Source organism: Choloepus didactylus, chromosome 5, assembly GCF_015220235.1.
Source record: "Choloepus didactylus isolate mChoDid1 chromosome 5, mChoDid1.pri, whole genome shotgun sequence".
In the NCBI taxonomy this organism is placed as follows: domain Eukaryota; kingdom Metazoa; phylum Chordata; class Mammalia; order Pilosa; family Megalonychidae; genus Choloepus; species Choloepus didactylus.
Genome location: NC_051311.1, coordinates 1,678,968 through 1,696,160, shown reverse-complemented (window position 1 = coordinate 1,696,160; position 17,193 = coordinate 1,678,968). Strand labels below are relative to the sequence as shown.

At 50.6% G+C, this 17,193-nt stretch overlaps 1 protein-coding gene across 1 annotated transcript in view; it reads left to right on the top strand.

Annotated features, from left to right (window-relative positions):
- Positions 1-752: 752 nt before the first annotated feature.
- CUBN (cubilin) overlaps positions 753-17,193 on the top strand; it is a 260,630-nt gene continuing 244,189 nt past the window's right edge. Inside the window, exons 1-8 of the mRNA XM_037837374.1 lie at positions 753-945; positions 1,225-1,354; positions 1,946-2,041; positions 2,320-2,358; positions 13,407-13,508; positions 14,080-14,183; positions 14,511-14,619; positions 15,297-15,381. Coding sequence (XP_037693302.1) covers positions 833-945; positions 1,225-1,354; positions 1,946-2,041; positions 2,320-2,358; positions 13,407-13,508; positions 14,080-14,183; positions 14,511-14,619; positions 15,297-15,381 — 778 coding nt within the window. The 5' untranslated portion in view covers positions 753-832. The remainder of the gene's footprint in view (positions 946-1,224; positions 1,355-1,945; positions 2,042-2,319; positions 2,359-13,406; positions 13,509-14,079; positions 14,184-14,510; positions 14,620-15,296; positions 15,382-17,193) is intronic.

The following is a 17,193-nucleotide window of genomic DNA, read 5'->3' as shown; positions in this document are numbered from 1 at the left end:
CGAGCATCTGTGCGATTAGATCCATTTCTTCAAAACAAGCTAGAAAAGCAGAGAATCTGTCCCTCAACCTCAGTATCGCCAAAGGCGAGCAGCCGTTCTTGCTGCTGCAGATGAGTGTAGCCGGCCAGGGGGACCCCGGGCCTGCCCGGCACGCAGCGCAGTGCTCCACACGCAGCACCCCACACACAGCACCCCACACGCAGCACCCCACACACAGCACCCCACACGCAGCACCCCACACGCAGCACCCCACACACAGCACCCCACATGCAGCACCCCACACACAGCACCCCACTCCACGTGCAGCACCCCATGTGCAGCACCCCATGTGCAGCACCACACCCCATGTGCAGCACCCCACACGCAGCACCCCACACGCAGCACCCCACATGCAGCACCCCACATGCAGCACCACACGTGCAGTGCCCCACGTGCAGCATCATAGGGGCAGCACCTAAATTTTCAGATGCAGTTTTCCCCAGCCCATCTTCCTGAGTGTGTGCAGTCAAGGAGCCTAGAAGTGAGCTCCCCGTCCTCTCTGCAGCGGGTTTTCCCAGCAGCCACCCCCCGTCTCCCACGTCTTCCTTCCCCTGGTCCCCGCCTCGCGGGCTCGGGCCCCTCAAGGTCGTGGAGCTGAGCACGCAGTTCAGCTCCGCGGGAGCCACTTCCTCCGCAGGCTCTGGCGGCTGTTTCAAAGGTCACGCAGATAATGATTAAGCTGCGCATCTCCGCGGTGGCTTTTGCCCTCTGACGCCTTGAAGAGTCCTGGAGCCCCGAGATCGCCGGAGGACGGCACCGAGGGGGACTGGGGCCTGTGGGCTGTGCTGGGGCCATGGCCTCGCCTTGGCTCTGGGGCGTGCTGGCCCTCCTGGCCTCTGCAGGACCCGACGGGGAGGCCGCGGGACCCGGGCTGCAGCCGCAGGGGAGGGGCGCCGACCTCCAGCCGTAAGTGGACAAGGGGGCTCGGGTCTCACTCGGAACCCGGTGAGGGCGCGGGGTCCCGGGGAAAACCAGGGTGCTGAGGAGGGACTGGGTGGCCTTATGCCCAGACGCCATGTCCTCTGTCCTTCAGACAGGCCCAGGGCGCCAAGGCGGGGGCTGTGGGGCCAAGTGGACCCCAAAGCCAGGTGTTCAGTGAGTGTCCAGGTGATCAGCGAGGAGCTTTGAACTTTGGGCTTAAAAGCCGCGGTAATTACTCTGCGTTCTCTGGTTTGAATTTTTCAGGCCTCGCATGACTGCAGAGAGGGGAAATTTAGTGTTTCTCACTGGTTCTGCCCAAAACATTGAATTTAGAACTGGATCCCTGGGGAGAATTAAGTTAAACAACGATGACCTCAGCGACTGTTTACAGCAGGTAACGCCGGGCGCCCTCGGGGTGTCCTTTCCAGTGCCCCGGGGTTGGAGCAGCCGCCCCCGGAGGCCGGGGTGGGGGTGGGCTCACTGGGCCCCCACAGGTCAGTCAGAGCGGGGCAGGGGGCAGCCGGGAGGGGGTCGGCGCCTCGGGCCTCAGGCCCACCTGAGAAGCCGCCCCGAGAGCCCCCCAGGCACCCCCCAATCCTGAGCGCCCCCAGGAGCCCCCCAGGCACCCCCAGTGCTGCCCCCGGGGGCCTCTCCTGCAGAGGCAGGGACACGAGGCCAAGACCCAAAACCCAAGTCCTGCCTCCCGCCCGGCTTCCCAGCAAGCTGGGATCTGTCGTGGGAAACGCAACTGGAGACACCTTGACCTGTTATAAGTGCCAAAGGTCGTGGGCTTATGTCAAGGTTATTTTAGTCCCAAGTGTGTTCTACATGGCATTGTTTTGGGACTTTTAATGACAGGTAGGATTCAGTGCTTACATAGAATATGACTCAAGGTTTTAATGCAGTTAACCCCTTTCCTGTAAGATGCACATGAGCTTTTCATTAGCATTCTCCTTTTTTTTAATTCTTAAAAAAAAACAATTAGATCAGGAAAAACAAAGAAGATATTGCAGATTTAACGATGAGTGCAAGCGGCCTGCCTCGGAATATCTCTGGGCAGCTCCATCAGCTCAGTTCCCAGGTATGTCTGCACCCTCCCGGCTCGCCGGCCTTGCGGATCCGGCTCTGCAGGCACGTTCGGCCCGGGGGGCCTCTGGAAGTCCGGATGTCCTGCAAGGACCCAGCCCCGGTGGGGGCTGCAGGCCCAGGGTGGCCAGGCTGGGGGAGTGGGGGGGCTGGACGGGAAGGGGTCGGTGGACCCGGAGGGGAGCTGGGGGAGGAATGGAGGAAGGGGCTGGCGGGTGGGGGCTGTGCCCCAGGGAGCGCCCCCCGCCCCCTAATCGCCGCCCCTCCCCGCAGCTCGTGGACCTGGAGCGGCGACTCCAGAGCCTGCTGCAGGTGAGACCCGCATCCCTGCCCCAGCCTTTCCCGGACGAGACCCCCGACCCGGGAGGTGCCCACGGTGGGGGGCCGGGGCGACCCCACTCCAGGACTCCGGCGGCTCTCGGAATTTTCTTTTTTGGTGGGGGGTATGTTTTTTTTATTGTGCTAACATATATGAGATACAGCGTTTGCCATTTTAGTCACTGGAGGTGTACAGTTCAGTGGCGACCACTGCCACAGGCCCGTGAGGCCATCCCCACCTTCTGCTACTGCAGCTTCGTCCTCACCGAAAACGGAAACTCTTCCCCCCACTGTTTGGCAGCAGCCCCCCATTTCCCTCCCCGTCTGGGAGACCCCTGTTCTGTTCTCTGTGAACGTGCTTATTCTAGATATTTCATTTAAGTAAAATCAGACGGTATTTGTCCTTAGGGCCTGGCTCCTTCCACTTAGCACAGAGTTTTCGGGGTTCATCTGTATTACAGCATCCATCAGTGCCTTGTTTCTTTTTAAAATTAATTTACTTTAAATTTTGCTAAAATCTACGTAACATAGAAATCATTTGACCATTTTAGGTGAGCAGCCCTTGGCGTCAAGTGCAGGGACAATACACATTTTCACCACTTCTCTTTCCAGACACCCCTACCCGAGCCCGCACTCGCTGGCAATAACCCCCAGACCCCGCCCGGCCCCACCCCGGCTCCCTGCTCTGCCCTGGCTCTGGGAACTTGCTTCCTCCCGGGCTCCAGAGAGGGGAGATCACGCGCTGCCCGTCCTTCCCTCGCCACACGATGCCCTCGGGCTCGCCTGCGCTGGGGGCACCTCCCTCCTGTGACCGCAGAAGAGGGGCGCAGTGTGCGGAGGGCCCCGCGGCCGGTCCCCCTCGCGGCGGAGCCTCTGGGTGCAGAGCAGAGGCGCGGGGCGGCCGGGGCTGTCCCCCCGGAGGGCTGGCGACCGTGACGCAGGCCCTGAGTGTCCAGCCCGGGTAGGGTCCTGCCCTCCGGGGCGCGGCAGTCACGGTCAGGTCACGGTCAGGTCACGGTCAGGTCCAGCCACAGTCAGGTCACGGTGAGGTCATGGTCAGGTCACGGCCAGGTCACGGTCAGGTCACGGTCAGGTCACGGCCAGGTCACGGTCAGGTCCGGCCTCGGTCAGGTCACGGTCAGGTCACGGTCAGGTCCGGCCACGGTCAGGTCACGGTGAGGTCATGGTCAGGTCACGGCCAGGTCACGGTCAGGTCACGGTCAGGTCACGGCCAGGTCACGGTCAGGTCCGGCCTCGGTCAGGTCACGGTCAGGTCACGGTCAGGTCCGGCCTCGGTCAGGTCACGGTCAGGTCACGGTCAGGTCCGGCCACGGTCAGGTCACGGTCAGGTCACGGTCAGGTCACGGCCAGGTCACGGTCAGGTCACGGTCAGGTCACGGCCAGGTCACGGTCAGGTCCGGCCTCGGTCAGGTCACGGTCAGGTCACAGTCAGGTCCGGCCTCGGTCAGGTCACGGTCAGGTCACGGTCAGGTCCGGCCACGGTCAGGTCACGGTCAGGTCACGGTCAGGTCCGGCCTCGGTCAGGTCACGGTCAGGTCACGGTCAGGTCCGGCCACGGTCAGGTCACGGTCAGGTCACGGTCAGGTCACGGCCAGGTCATGGTTAGGTCACAGGTCAGGTCCGGCCTCGGTCAGGTCACAGTCAGGTCACGGTCAGGTCCGGCCACGGTCAGGTCAGTCAGGTCACGGTCAGGTCACGGTCAGGTCCGGCCACGGTCAGGTCAGTCAGGTCACGGTCAGGTCACGGTCAGGTCCGGCCTTGGTCAGGTCACGGTCAGGTCACGGTCAGGTCACAGTCAGGTCACGGCCAGGTCACGGTCAGGTCACAGGTCATGGTCAGGTCACAGTCAGGTCACGGTCAGGTCCGGCCTCGGTCAGGTCACGGTCAGGTCACGGTCAGGTCACAGTCAGGTCACGGCCAGGTCACGGTCAGGTCACAGGTCATGGTCAGGTCACGGTCAGGTCACAGTCAGGTCACGGTCAGGTCTGGCCACGGTCCCAGCAGGTGCTTCTGCACAGGGAAGAGCCCCCAGGGCTTCGCGGCCGCTCCTACAACAGGATGAGAGGGTCTCCACCCAGAGCTGGACAGACAGAATCAGGGACAGATGGAGTCCAGAAGGAGCCGCCGCTGGTGGCCCGTCTGTGAAGGAGCACCCCCAGGCTCCCACTTCACTGTGAGACGGAGGGACAGACCCCGAATGACAGAAGGACGGATCGTGGGAGATTCGCCCTGGTCTTAGTGTTTTAAATCAGAGTAGACTGTGGTAGGTGGGATTAGCAGAACGGCTCTCCGTGCATGAGGGCTTGTCCTCAAGACGTTTTCTCTGCTCCTCTTCAAGAGTAGACCTGGCAGGGGACGCTGGGGAGCCCACCCTGGCTGGGTGGGGAAAGGCAGTTCTAGAAGGTTCATGTGAACCCAAGGGAGGGTCCCCTAACCCCCATTTCAGAGGAGGGGCTGGGGGTGTTGGGTGCACCGTCCTTGCCCTGGACAAGGGGCAGGGAAAGGGGCTGGAACCCAGGAGCAGGGAAGGGACCGGAAAGCTCGTTTCACGTTCTTGCTGCAGCCGGGTCTTCCCTGCCCCAGGAGCCTTCCCGCTTGTCCAGTGACGCGTGTTTCACAGCTGAAGGCCCCTTTCCAAAAGTCAGAGTGAGGGTCTCCCCCAGCCCCCTCTCCAGGCTTCAGAGCGAGTAAGTAGTCAAGGACTACACCACGAAGGCTAACCTCAACGATGTTTAGGTTTTTTGTTTTTTTTGTGTGTTTTTTTGCATTTTAATTTTTTTATTTTTAATTGTGGGAAAATATACACAACATAAAAATCATTTTCTCCATTTTAAGTGGACAATTCTTGACATTAATTACATCGACAATACTGTGTAACTTTCACCACTGTTTCCAGGCTATTTTTGTCATCCTAAATAAACACTCACACTCATTTAGAGTAACTTCCTGTCCCCCACCCCCGCCACACTTGCTCACCACTGTCTGCTTTCTGTCTCTGAATTTGCTGATTCTAAGTATTTCCCACAAGAGAAATCGTACAGTACTTGTCCTTTTGTGCCTGGCTTATTTCCATGTCCCGGCACTTCACTTCTTTTTACGGCTCAAAACTACTCTGCTCTATGGGTAGACCACGTTTTGTTTATCCGTTGGTGGGCACTGGAGTTGCTTCCACCTTTTGGCAGTTGTGAATAATGCTGCTGTGAACATCCGTGTGCAAATAGCTGTGCGAGTCCCTGCTTTCAGTTCTTTGGGGTATGTACCCAGCAGTAGGGTCACTGGGTAATACGGTAGTTACGTGTTTAATTTTTGGAGGAACTGACAAACTGTTTTCCACAGCGGCTGCACCATTTTACCATTTTGCATTCCCACCAGCAATGTACAGGGTTCCTGTTTCTCCGTATCCTTGCCAACACTTGTTGTTTCAGTTTTTTTTTTTTTTTTAAATCATAGCCATTCTAGAGAGTGGTAAGTGGTATCTCATTGTAGTTTTAGTTTGCATTTCTCTAATGGCTGATAATGTTGTGCAACTTTTTATATAGTTATTGGCTATTTGAGTATAATCTTTGAAGAAATGTCCATTGAAATCCCTGACCCTTTTAAAAATTGGGTTGTCTTTTTGTTGTTGAGTTGTAGGAAATCTTCATATATTTTGGATATGAAACACTTATCAGATATATGGTTTCTATATATTTTATCCCATTCTGTAGGCTGTCTTTTTACTTCCTTGATTACATCCTTTGATGCACAAAAGTATTTGTTTTGATGAAAATTTTATCTATTTTTTATTTTGTTGCTTGTGCTTTTGGTATAAAATGTAAAAATCCATTGCCTACTACAAGGTACTAAAGATATTACCCTTTATTTTCTTGCAAGAATTTTATAGTTTTTGTTTCTTATATTTAGGTCTTTGATCCAGTTTGAATTAATCTTGAGTGTGTTGTGGGAGGGAGGGGTCCACATCCATTCTTTTCATGTGGATTTCCCGGTGACCCAGCACCATCTGTTGAAGAAACCACTTTTTCCTCATTGAATGGACTTGGCATTTTGTTGAAAATCAACTGGCCACAGATGTGTGGTTTTAACCCTGGTCTCTCAGTCCTGTTCTGTTGGTCTATATTTCTGTCCTTAAGCCAGTACCACACTGTTTTAATTACTGTAGCTTTGTAGTAAGATTTGAAATCAGGAAGTGTGATGCGGTCGCAGTTGACTCGTCTGGGGGAGGGTGGCGGCCGGTTGCTAAATCCTAGGCTCTCAGGATCGCTCGGAGGATACCGGCGGCGGGGGCTCTTTCCCGGAGGTGAAGGCGAGGCGGGGGACTTGGCCAGGTCCCCGGCGGGGGGCGTGCAAAGTATGGAGGGCGGCGAAAAAGGAACAGGCGGGACACGGTTCTTTTAGGGTGATGAAACCAAGAGAGTTTATTAGGGGAGAGTACAAGCTTATATCGGGCATTAAGAGGGCGGGGTAGCTGTAAGGGTTAAAGGCTTGGATTGGTTCTGAGAGGGCGCAGAGGTTGATTGAAAAGGGGCGAGAGTTGCTCCCGTAACGGTGTCCGGCAACAATGTATGCGCACCGGTGGTGATGGGAGTTGCACTGGCAACGGGGAGTGTCCGGGCAAGATAAGGGGGTGGGGAAAAGGCGGTTCCCTCCGGCAAGCCTCCCCTAACAGTGGTATTTTGGGTGAGGAAATGGGGCCTGCCTCCGGCCTCACTTTCCCAGGCCCGGGGGGCTGTGGAGGGCGCTGTCACCCGTACCCACTACCCTCCCCAGGGGTGGATCCGGTCCCCCAGCCCAGGCCCGCCAAGTTGAAGCACGTAATCAGTGTCCCGCAGTGTGAGTCTTCCATCTTTGTTCTTTTTCAACATGATTTTGTCTATTTGGGGTCCCTTGCAATTCCACATGAATTAGGATCAGCTTTTCCAATTGGGAAAAGAAAGGCTACTGGAATTTTGGTAGGCATTGCATTGAATTTGTAGATTTCTTCAGGCAGAATAGGCATATTAACAATATTAAGTCTTCCAATCCATGAACGTGGTATGTCTTCCATTTATTTAGGTCTTCTTTGGTTTCTTTTGTTTCTTTCAGAAATGTTTTGTAGTCTTCAGGGTATAACTGTTTTACCTCCTGGTTAAATTTATTCATAGGTATTTGGTTCTTTTAGATGCTATTGTAAATGGGATTGTTTTCTTGATTTCCTTTTCAGATTGTTCATTACTATTGTATAGGAACCCAACTGACTTCTGCTTGTTTATCTTGGATCCTACAACTTTGCTGCTTCATTTATCAATTCTTGTAGCTTTCTTAGCTTTCTTATAGATTCTTTGGGATTTTCTCCATATAGCATCATGTCATTTGTGAATAGGGATAATTTGCCTTCTTCCTTTCCAACTTGGATGCCTTTTATTTCTTTCTCTTGCCTGACTGCTCTGGCCAGGACATCCAGAACAATGTAGGATAACAGTGGGACAGCATCCCTGTCATATTCCTCATTGTGGGGGTAAGCTTTCAGAGTTTCACCATTGAGTATGAGATTTACTGTGGGTTTTTCATAAATTCCCTTTATCATGTTGAGAAAGTGTCCTTCTAGTCCTAGTTTTCTGAGTGTTTTTATCATGAAAGAATGTTGGATTTTCTCAAATGCCTTTTCTACATCAATTGAGGTGATCATGTGGTTTTTTTCCCTTGACTCTTGTTCTAGTTTGCTAATGCTGCGGAATGCAAAACACCAGAAATGGATTGGCTTTTATAAAAAGGGGGTTTATTTGGCTACACAGTTACAGCTTTAAGGCCATAAAGTGTCCAAGGTAACACATCAGTAATCGGGTACCTTCACTGGAGGATGGCCAATGGCGTCCGGAAAACCTCTGTTAGCTGGGAAGGCACGTGGCTGGCGTCTGTTCCAAAGTTCTGGTTTCAAAATGGCTTTCTCCCAGGATGTTCCTCTCTAGCAAGCTTGCTCCTCTTCAAAACGTCACTCACAGCTGCACTGAGTTCCTTCTCTTTGAGTCAGCCCATTTATATGGCTCCACTGATCAAGGCCCACCCCAAATGGGTGGTGCCATGCCTCCATGGGAGTATCTCATCAGAGTCATCACCCACAGCTGGGTGGGGCACATTCCAAGCAAATCTAATCAGCACCAAAACATCCACCCCACAAGACTACATCAAAGATAATGGCATTTGGGGACACAATACATTCAAACTGGCACAACTCTATTAAGGTGGTGTGTTACATTGATTTTCTTATGTTGAACGATCCTCACATTCCTGGAATAAATCCCACTTCCTCATGGTGCATAATCCTTTTAAAGTGCTGTTGGATTTGGTTTGCCATATTTGGGGGGCAGGAGATTTTTGTATTTATATTTGTATGGGATATTGATCTGAAATTTTCTTTCCTTGTGCTGTCTTTGTCTTTTGTATGAGAGTATTGCTGGCCTCATAGAATGAGCTTGGAAGTAATTCCTTGTCTTCTATTTTTCTGGAAGACTTTGAAAAGGACTGGTGTTATGTCTTCTTTTAACATTTGGTGGAATTCAGCAGTGAAACCATCTGATATTGGACTTTTCTTTCTGGGGGGTTTTCAATTACTGATTCAATCTCTTTACTTGTTAGGTCTTTTAAGATTTTCTATTTCTTCTTGCACCAGATTAGGCAATTTGCTTGTTTCTATGAATTTGTCCACTTCATCTAGGTTTTCTAATTTGTTGCCTTATAAATGTTCATAAGCATCCTCTTATAATCCTTTTTATTTCTCCTAAGTTTGGTAGTAATATTCCTAGTGTCATTCCTGATTTTAGTTATTTATTTTCTCTCTTTTTCTTTTGTTGCTTTTATTGATCTTTTCAAAAAACCAACTTTTGTTTTGTTGATTCTCTCTATTGTTATTCTATTCTCTCTTTCATTTCTCTCTGCTCTAATTTTCACTATTTCCTTCTGTTCTAACCCAGCATAACCCCTAGACTGGAGAACATGCCAGGCACAGAGTCAGACATGAGTTTAATAGGACTGACTTACAGGAGATTATTTGTTCCATGGCAGTGGCTAGCAAAGATGGAAGTTAGCGCTCTGCAAAAGCAGGGTGTGCTGGGGTGGTTCCTAAGGGTTAGGACAGGGAGGGTGTGAGAGCAGAGTTTTGACAGGGTCTTGTGACAAAAGGCTGTTGTTATCAAGAGTGATCAGGGGAGGGGAGTTTCCATGCTTTGTTTACACCCCCACCCCCTGGGAGGTCTGATGACTTTTTTTTTTAATTCAATGTTATTGAGATTGTTCACATACCATACAGTCATCAAAAGTGCACAATCAATTGCCACAGTACCATCATACAGCTGTGCATCCATTATTCCAGAAAAGAAAGAAAGACCAGAAAAGAAAACTCAAATCCTCCCATACTCCTACCCACCCCCCACCCTCCATTACTGACTCATAGTATTGGTATAGTACATTTGTTGCTGTTGATGAATGAATGTTAAAATACTAATAACTCTAGTACACAGTTTGCAATAGGTATATTCTCTCCCTATTCACCCGTCTATTATTAACTTCTAGTTAGCGTGTCATACATTTGTTCTAGTTCATGAAAGAGATTTCTAATATTTGTACAGTTGATCACAGACACTGTCCACCACAAGATTCACTGTTTCATACATTCCCATATTTTAACAACTTCCCTTCTGGTGACATACATAACTCTAAGCTTCCCCTTTCCACCACATTCACACACCATTCAGCACTGTTAGTTATTCTCACAATAACATGCTACCGTCACCTCTGTCCATTTCCAAACACTTAAGTTCAACCTAGTTGAACATTCTGCTCATAATAAGCAACTGCTCCCCATTTTTTAGCCTCATTCTGTATCCTGGTAATTTATATTTCATGTCTATGAGTTTACATAGTATATTTAGTTCATGTCAGTGAGACCATACAATATTTGTCCTTTTGTGTCTGACTTATTTCACGCAATATAGTGCCCTCAAGCTTTCTTCATAAATCCATTTTTTTTAAAGACAGTTTTGTTCACACACCATACATTCCATCCCAAGTAAACAATCAATGGTTCCCTGTATAGTCACATATTTATGTATTCACCACCATCACCACTATCTATATAAGGACATCTCCATTTCTTCGACAAAGAAGGAGGAAGAGTCAAAGAAGGTAGAGACACAAAAGAAAAAGATAAAGAATGAAAAAATGACAGCTAAAAAGCAACAAAAGGAAAGATAGAATTAAACTAAAGTAGAATAAAAGAGGCAGACAACATCACCAATGCCAAGAGTCCTATACTCCTCCCTTATGTCCCCCTCTTACAGGCATTTAGCTTTGTTATATTGCCTTTGTTACATTAAAGGAAGCATAATAAAATGTTTCTGTTAACTATAGTTTCTAGTTTGCATTGATTGTATTTTTTCCCCAATACCACCCTATTTTTAACACCTTGCAAAGTTGATATTCATTTGTTCTCCCTCATGTAAAAACATATTTGTATTTTTTATCACAATTGTTGAGCACCAGGTTTCACTGAATTATACAGTCTGCGTCTTTATCTTTCCTCTTTCCTTCTGGTGTCCCATATGCTCCTAATCTTCCTCTTTCAACCATACTCACAGTCATCTTTGTTCAGTGTACTTACATTGCTGTGCTACCATCACCCAAGACTGTGTTCCAAACCTCTCACTCCTGTCTTTTCCTATCAGTCTGTAATGCTCCTTTAGTATTTTCTATAGAGCAGGTATCTTGTTCACAAACTCTCTCATTTGTTTGTCAGAGAATATTTTAAACTCTCCCTCATATTTGAAAGATAATTTTGCTGGATATAGGATTCTTGGGTGACGTTTTTTCTCTTTCAGTATCACACCACTTCCTTCTTGCCTCCATGGTTTCTACTGAGAAATCCACACATTGTCTTATCAAGCTTCCTTTGTATGTCATAGGTCGCTTTTCTCTTGCTCTTTTAAGGATTCTCTGTTTGTCTTTGACGTTTGGTAATCTGATTATGAAGTGTCTTGGCATAATATTCTGTTTGCTGTATTCTGTGCTTCTTGGATCTGTAATTTTATTTCTTTCATAAGAGATGGGAAATTTTCATTGATTATTTCCTCTATTATTGCTTCTGCCCCTTTTCCCTTCTCTTCTCCTTCTGAGACACCATGACACGAACATTCATGCATTTCATGTTGTTGTTCAATTCCCTGAGACATTGCTCATATTTTTCCGTTCTTTTCCCTATCTGTTCTTTTGTATGTAGGATTTCAGGTGTCTTGTTCTCCAGTTCCTGAGTGTTTTCTTCTGCCTCTTGAACTCTGCCGTTGTGTGTCTCCATTGTGTCTTTCATCTCTTGTGTTGTACCTTTCATTTCCATAGATTTTTGCCAGTAGTTTTTTCAAACTTTCAATTTCAACCTTATGTTCATCCAGTGTTTTCTTTATATCCTTCATCTCTTTTGCCATATCTTCCCTGAAATTGTTGATTTGGTTTTTGATTTGATTTAGCATATTTCTTTGAAAATCTTTAATTGATTGTTTCATTACAGTGAAACAGTATCTCATCTGTATCTTAATTGAAGTCTAAGTTTGTTCCTTTGGACCATATCTTCTTTTTTCCTAATGTAATTTGTAGTTTCTGATTGTCTACACATCTGAATTCTTTGGTTACTGCCATCATATTTTCCTAGACCAGAACACGTTCAGGTCTCAGAGTGGGGCTATATTCAGAGTCAAGTCTCCCTGTGGGTGTGTCTTAGAAGATTGACAGACTTCCCTGTGAGGCCTCTAGCCACTGTGCTTTTCCTAACCTGCCCAGCAGATGACACCTGACAGCCTGATGATCCCAAGAGGTGTGGCCCATTTAACTCTTAGTTTAGGTTGTTTCTGTTTTGACTGTTTTCCCCCAGGCCCTGGGGTATAAGTTCTGAAAGGAGGTCAGGCCTTTGAGCTGGGCCCCACCTCCTTCCTCTTAGGGAAGATACACCCTATAGGGAGTTATCTTCTGCATTTGAATTACTCCATTGTCTCTCTGGCTCTATTAACTGCACCCCTGTCTGGGTCAGAGCGCTTTGAACTGAAAATGGCTGAGGCTCCACTGAGCCACTCAGGTTGAGAGAGAGAAAAAGAGACAGAAAACCCCCTTTCAGGGTCAGTCCATGGCCCCTCAGTTTCACCCATCAGTCAGATAGAGCACCCGGTTTTTTGGGCTCCCTTTCCTGGGGCACAGGTGTTTTTTGTCTTTCTAAGGTCAGTCTCTAAAAGCCTCTGTATTTTTCTTCTTTTTTTTAATTTTTTTTTTCCATCAGCCCCACCTCCTCTCCACTGGCAGTGACCTTAGGGTACTTTGCTGCTTGTCTGTGTTTGTAGCTTGTATTCAGCAGTCCACATTTGTTAATTGAAACCCCAGTTGGAGCTGGGCTGAGCCATATTCCCTTGTTCCGGGAGTGCTGCTTTCTCCCACAGCGAGGTCCTACAGCTCAGCCTGCCGTGGGGGAGGGGGCTCCCGGCTTGGGTCCGCAGTTTTTACTTACAGATTTTATGCTGCGATCTCAGCCTTTCCTCCCAATCCAGGTTGGTATATTATGTGCAGTCACAGTTGTCCCCAGCAGTTGTTCCAGATCATTTGTTAGTTGTTTCTGGTTGTCTATTAGTTGCTCCAAGGGACTAACTAAATTGCACTCCTCTCTGTGCTGACATCTGAGCTCCTCCTCTGATGACTTTTAACTTCTGTCCCGGTCAAGCTGGCGGTTACGTGAAATCACCATGGAGGGGAGGTGCCTGGGCCCTGAGTCCCCACACCTTCCTAACCTCAAACACTATTAGTTTTTTTTTTTTTTTAGCAATTATATTTTAGTTACTTTTAATTCATTTTTTAAATGTACACTGCCTATCCACCAAACAAGATGAGAGAGTTGATTTGAAGAAGATCCGAGGCCATCCATTTAAAGTCTGGGGGGAGACCCTGGTTTCTGGGGTTTGGGCACACCCCCGCACCTGCCCTGACAGTCCCATCTCACCCTCCTCCCCTCCTTCCAGAGCGTTGACCGAAGCGTGTGCAGCAGCAGCCCGTGCCAGCACGGTGGCACCTGCCTGGGCCTGCTCAACGCCTTCTTTTGCATCTGCCCGCCTCAGTGGAAGGTGAGTCACCTGTCTCAGGTGAGCGGAGACGACTCTTGACTTCTCCCAGGCAGACCCCCTTCTCCACCCAGTTTCCAGGCCTCTGCGGCCTCCCCAGTTGGAATCAGTGGCACCACGGTACCCAGAGCACAGCCTATGGCTCTTGAGCCCCCGAGTTCCCGGTACTGAGCATCCTGGGGGCTCACTCACTGGGAAGCTACAAGAAGGGCTGGCTTTTCTGTTAGTGTTAATTTAGACGGTCCAGTGCTGGAAAGTACGAAACAAAGCTAACGTGAATAAATAAATTTGCATTTTCCTGCTCTGTTCTAGTAGAGGTGAAAATGCTCCCGACAGGCATCCTTCTTTTGCTTTCAGTATCCCAGCCCCATGGTGAGGGGGGTTGGCCTTTGGGAGGCCCAGTCTTGGGACCCTTCCTGGAGGAAGGATGACAGGAGATAAATGTCCTTTTCAGCATCTGTACTGCGGTGTTTGGCTTGCCAAGGACTTACTTGTTGTCCCTGTGCTATCCGTAAACACCCCGTATGAGGACCCCCTAAGCCGCTGAGCACCTGCCCTCCCTCTGTCCCTGCAGGGCCCCCTCTGCTCCGATGATGTGAACGAATGTGAGGTTTATTCTGGAACACCGCTGAGCTGCCAGAACGGAGCCACCTGCATAAACACAGCAGGGAGCTACAGGTACTTTTTTTTAAAAAAAACAAGGGTGTGTTTTGGAGGATCTGAAACAGCCCATAGTTAAGAGCATCCAAAACTCAGTGTATTGCCAGTGAAGCAGGTCCCCGGGGGAGTATGTGGCTCTTACTGAGCGTGTGCGGTGCCCTCACTTCCCGGGGGGAAGCTCCGGGTCCTCACCTCTCTCCGAGGTGGAGGAGGAGCGCTTTCTCCAGGGCCTCGGGGGCTGCCAGGAGCCTGGGGGGGGCGGGCACTGGAGAAGGAGGGGTGGGAGGGCCGGCTGGAGGGGGCGCGGGGAGGGGGCGAGGCTTGGGGGGGTGTCCGGCCCTGCAGGGCCCCTGGTGGCAGCGGGGAGCTGGAAGGGGCTGGCTTCTCTAAGGAGGGGCAGGGAGAAACCCCCCACCCATGCCGCGCCCACCGCTGGCTGCACGATCCGCAGCAGGTGCGTCTTCCTAGGGGCTGCCCCCAGGAGCCCCCCACTTGCCCGGCCGTGGCCCTCCCACTTGCTTCCCCCAGCGGCCTCTGGAGCCCAGGCCTTGTGCTGCGCCCCCACCCCTGGGCCCCGCTGGGAATCCTGGCCCCCCAGCTGTGCTGCTCAGAGGATTTTATCCGGTCTGAAACGTGGTGGCAACTCCTTAACGCCACTTGCAAAGCTCTGCGTGTCCTCTCCCCTCCTTCCCACCCTCCGGCTGGTTGCTTGTATTCTGTGGTTCTGCTGGGGCGTGAAATGCTTTGAGTCCTCAGGCCTGACCCTGGAGGAAAGAGCGGCCGTTTGCCTCCCTCCTCCTGCGCCCCCCTGGCTCGTCTCCAGCCCCCTCCTGACCTCGTGATTCTACTCTTTCCAGCAAAAATTAGTGCAGAAATTTGTTTCTTCTCTGTCACCTGTTAATGTGATTTTCTCTTTTTATTTTATTGATCCTTTCCATCTCCTGATCTGATCTTGAAAACATTTGCTCTTTCCAAGTTATCATTTTGTCTCAAACTTCTGGTGGAACCGTCCCTGAGTTTAATCAGTGTACAAAACCCAAACCAGGGGCCCCGGATCTGGCCTTGCGTTATCAAGAAGCCATTGCCCGGGACTGTTTCTCTGTCCAGTGACCCTCCTGCCTCCCGGGGCAGTCGGCCTCAGGCTGGGTCCGCAGGGCGGGCCTCGGCGTGCATTCCCTTGAGAACACTTTCCCCTGGTTTCTGGTCGTGGGCATAGGTGAGACGCCCTGACCCCTGACCCCTGCGGCCGGGGCCCTGCTGCCGTAGGAAGGGCCTGGGGATGGGCGCTCACCCCCCACCCCTACCCCCGGCCTCCCCTGGGCCCAGGAGCCCTCCAGGGTGCCAGTCAACAGGGAGGTGGCTGTCTGGGAGCAGAGCCATCACCCGCACCAAAGGCGCTATTTATTTTTGCTTTCCCCCAGTCCGTTCTTTTATTCCCTTGCAAAATAGAAAATGAAAAAATAACTTCAGCCCTCACAACTAACTGCTACACGTGAGGGGGTTATAGTCCTTTGTTCTGATTTAATCCCTTTGTATTCAGGCATTAAAACTCCATTGTGTTCCCGAAGTTGGGTTTTAAGAAGTGAGGTCGGGTGGTCTATGTGTCTGTGTGTCTGTGTGTCTGTGTGCCCACGCACTGTGTGAGACCCTGTTTTGGGCAGGGGCTGCCTTATCGGCTGAGTCGGCTCTGTGGGACACACTGCTCCCTGGACATGATTCGGTTTCTAGCCCCTGCCCCTCGTAGATTTGCTGGAGGAAGTTCCAGAGCAGAGCATTTAAATCCAATATCCTCGTCTTGAAATGGAAAGAGTTTAAGAAGCCTCTCAAATCCCAGTTGATTATCTGCCCGGCAAACATCCTAATTTGGGCACATGATAGAGGGAGGCTTTTTGAAGTAATGAAAGAAAAGAGAAAAATGTACATAAGCAAAAGATGAAATTCTTGCTTTGTGGAATCTGAACAAATACTTTCCGGAGTTTTATTAATTATGTGAGGTTCAATCTTTGTTCATCAGAAGCTTCCCTGAGGCCAGAACCACTTTGGGAACTTCAGCAGACACCACGGAGGGACACCTGAGCTGAGCAAACACCTGAGCTGAGGAAACACCGGGGCTGAGGGACCACCTGAGCTGAGGGAACACCTGAGCTGAGGGACCACCTGAGCTGAGGGAACACCTGAGCTGAGGAAACACCGGGGCTGAGGAAACACCTGAGCTGAGGAAACACCTGAGATGAGGAAACACCTGAGCTGAGGGAACACCTGAGCTGAGGGAACACCTGAGCTGAGGAAACACCTGAGCTGAGGGAACACCTGAGCTGAGCGAACACCTGAGGCTGAGGGAACACCTGAGCTGAGGAAACACCTGAGGCTGAGGAAACACCTGAGCTGAGCAAACACCTGAGGCTGAGGGAACACCTGAGGCTGAGGAAACACCTGAGCTGAGGGAACACCTGAGCTGAGGAAACACCTGAGCTGAGGAAACACCTGAGCTGAGGGAACACCTGAGGCTGAGGGAACACCTGAGGCTGAGGGAACACCTGAGCTGAGGAAACACCTGAGGCTGAGGAAACACCTGAGGCTGAGGGACCACCTGAGGCTGAGGAAAACTGAGCTGAGGGCCCCACCTGACTGATGAAACCCTGAATCTGAGGGAACACCTATCTGAGCGAAACACCTGAGGCTGAGGAGAACACCTGAGTCTGAGTGAAACACTGAGCTGAGCGAACACCTAGGCTGAGGGAACAGACCTGAGCTGATGAAACACCTGAGGCGGAGGGAAACACATGAGCTGAGCGAACTATCCTGAGGCTGAGGGAACACCTGAGGCTGAGGAAACACCTGAGCTGAGGAGATACACCCTGAGCTGAGCAAAGCACCTGAGGCTGAGGGAGACACCTGATGGTCTGAGGAAAACACCTGAGCTGAGTGACTACCTGAGCTGAGGAAACACTCTGAGGCTTGAGGGAGACACCTGAGCTGAGCGAACACCTGAGGCTGGGAGCGAATCCCTGAGGGCTGAGAAACACCT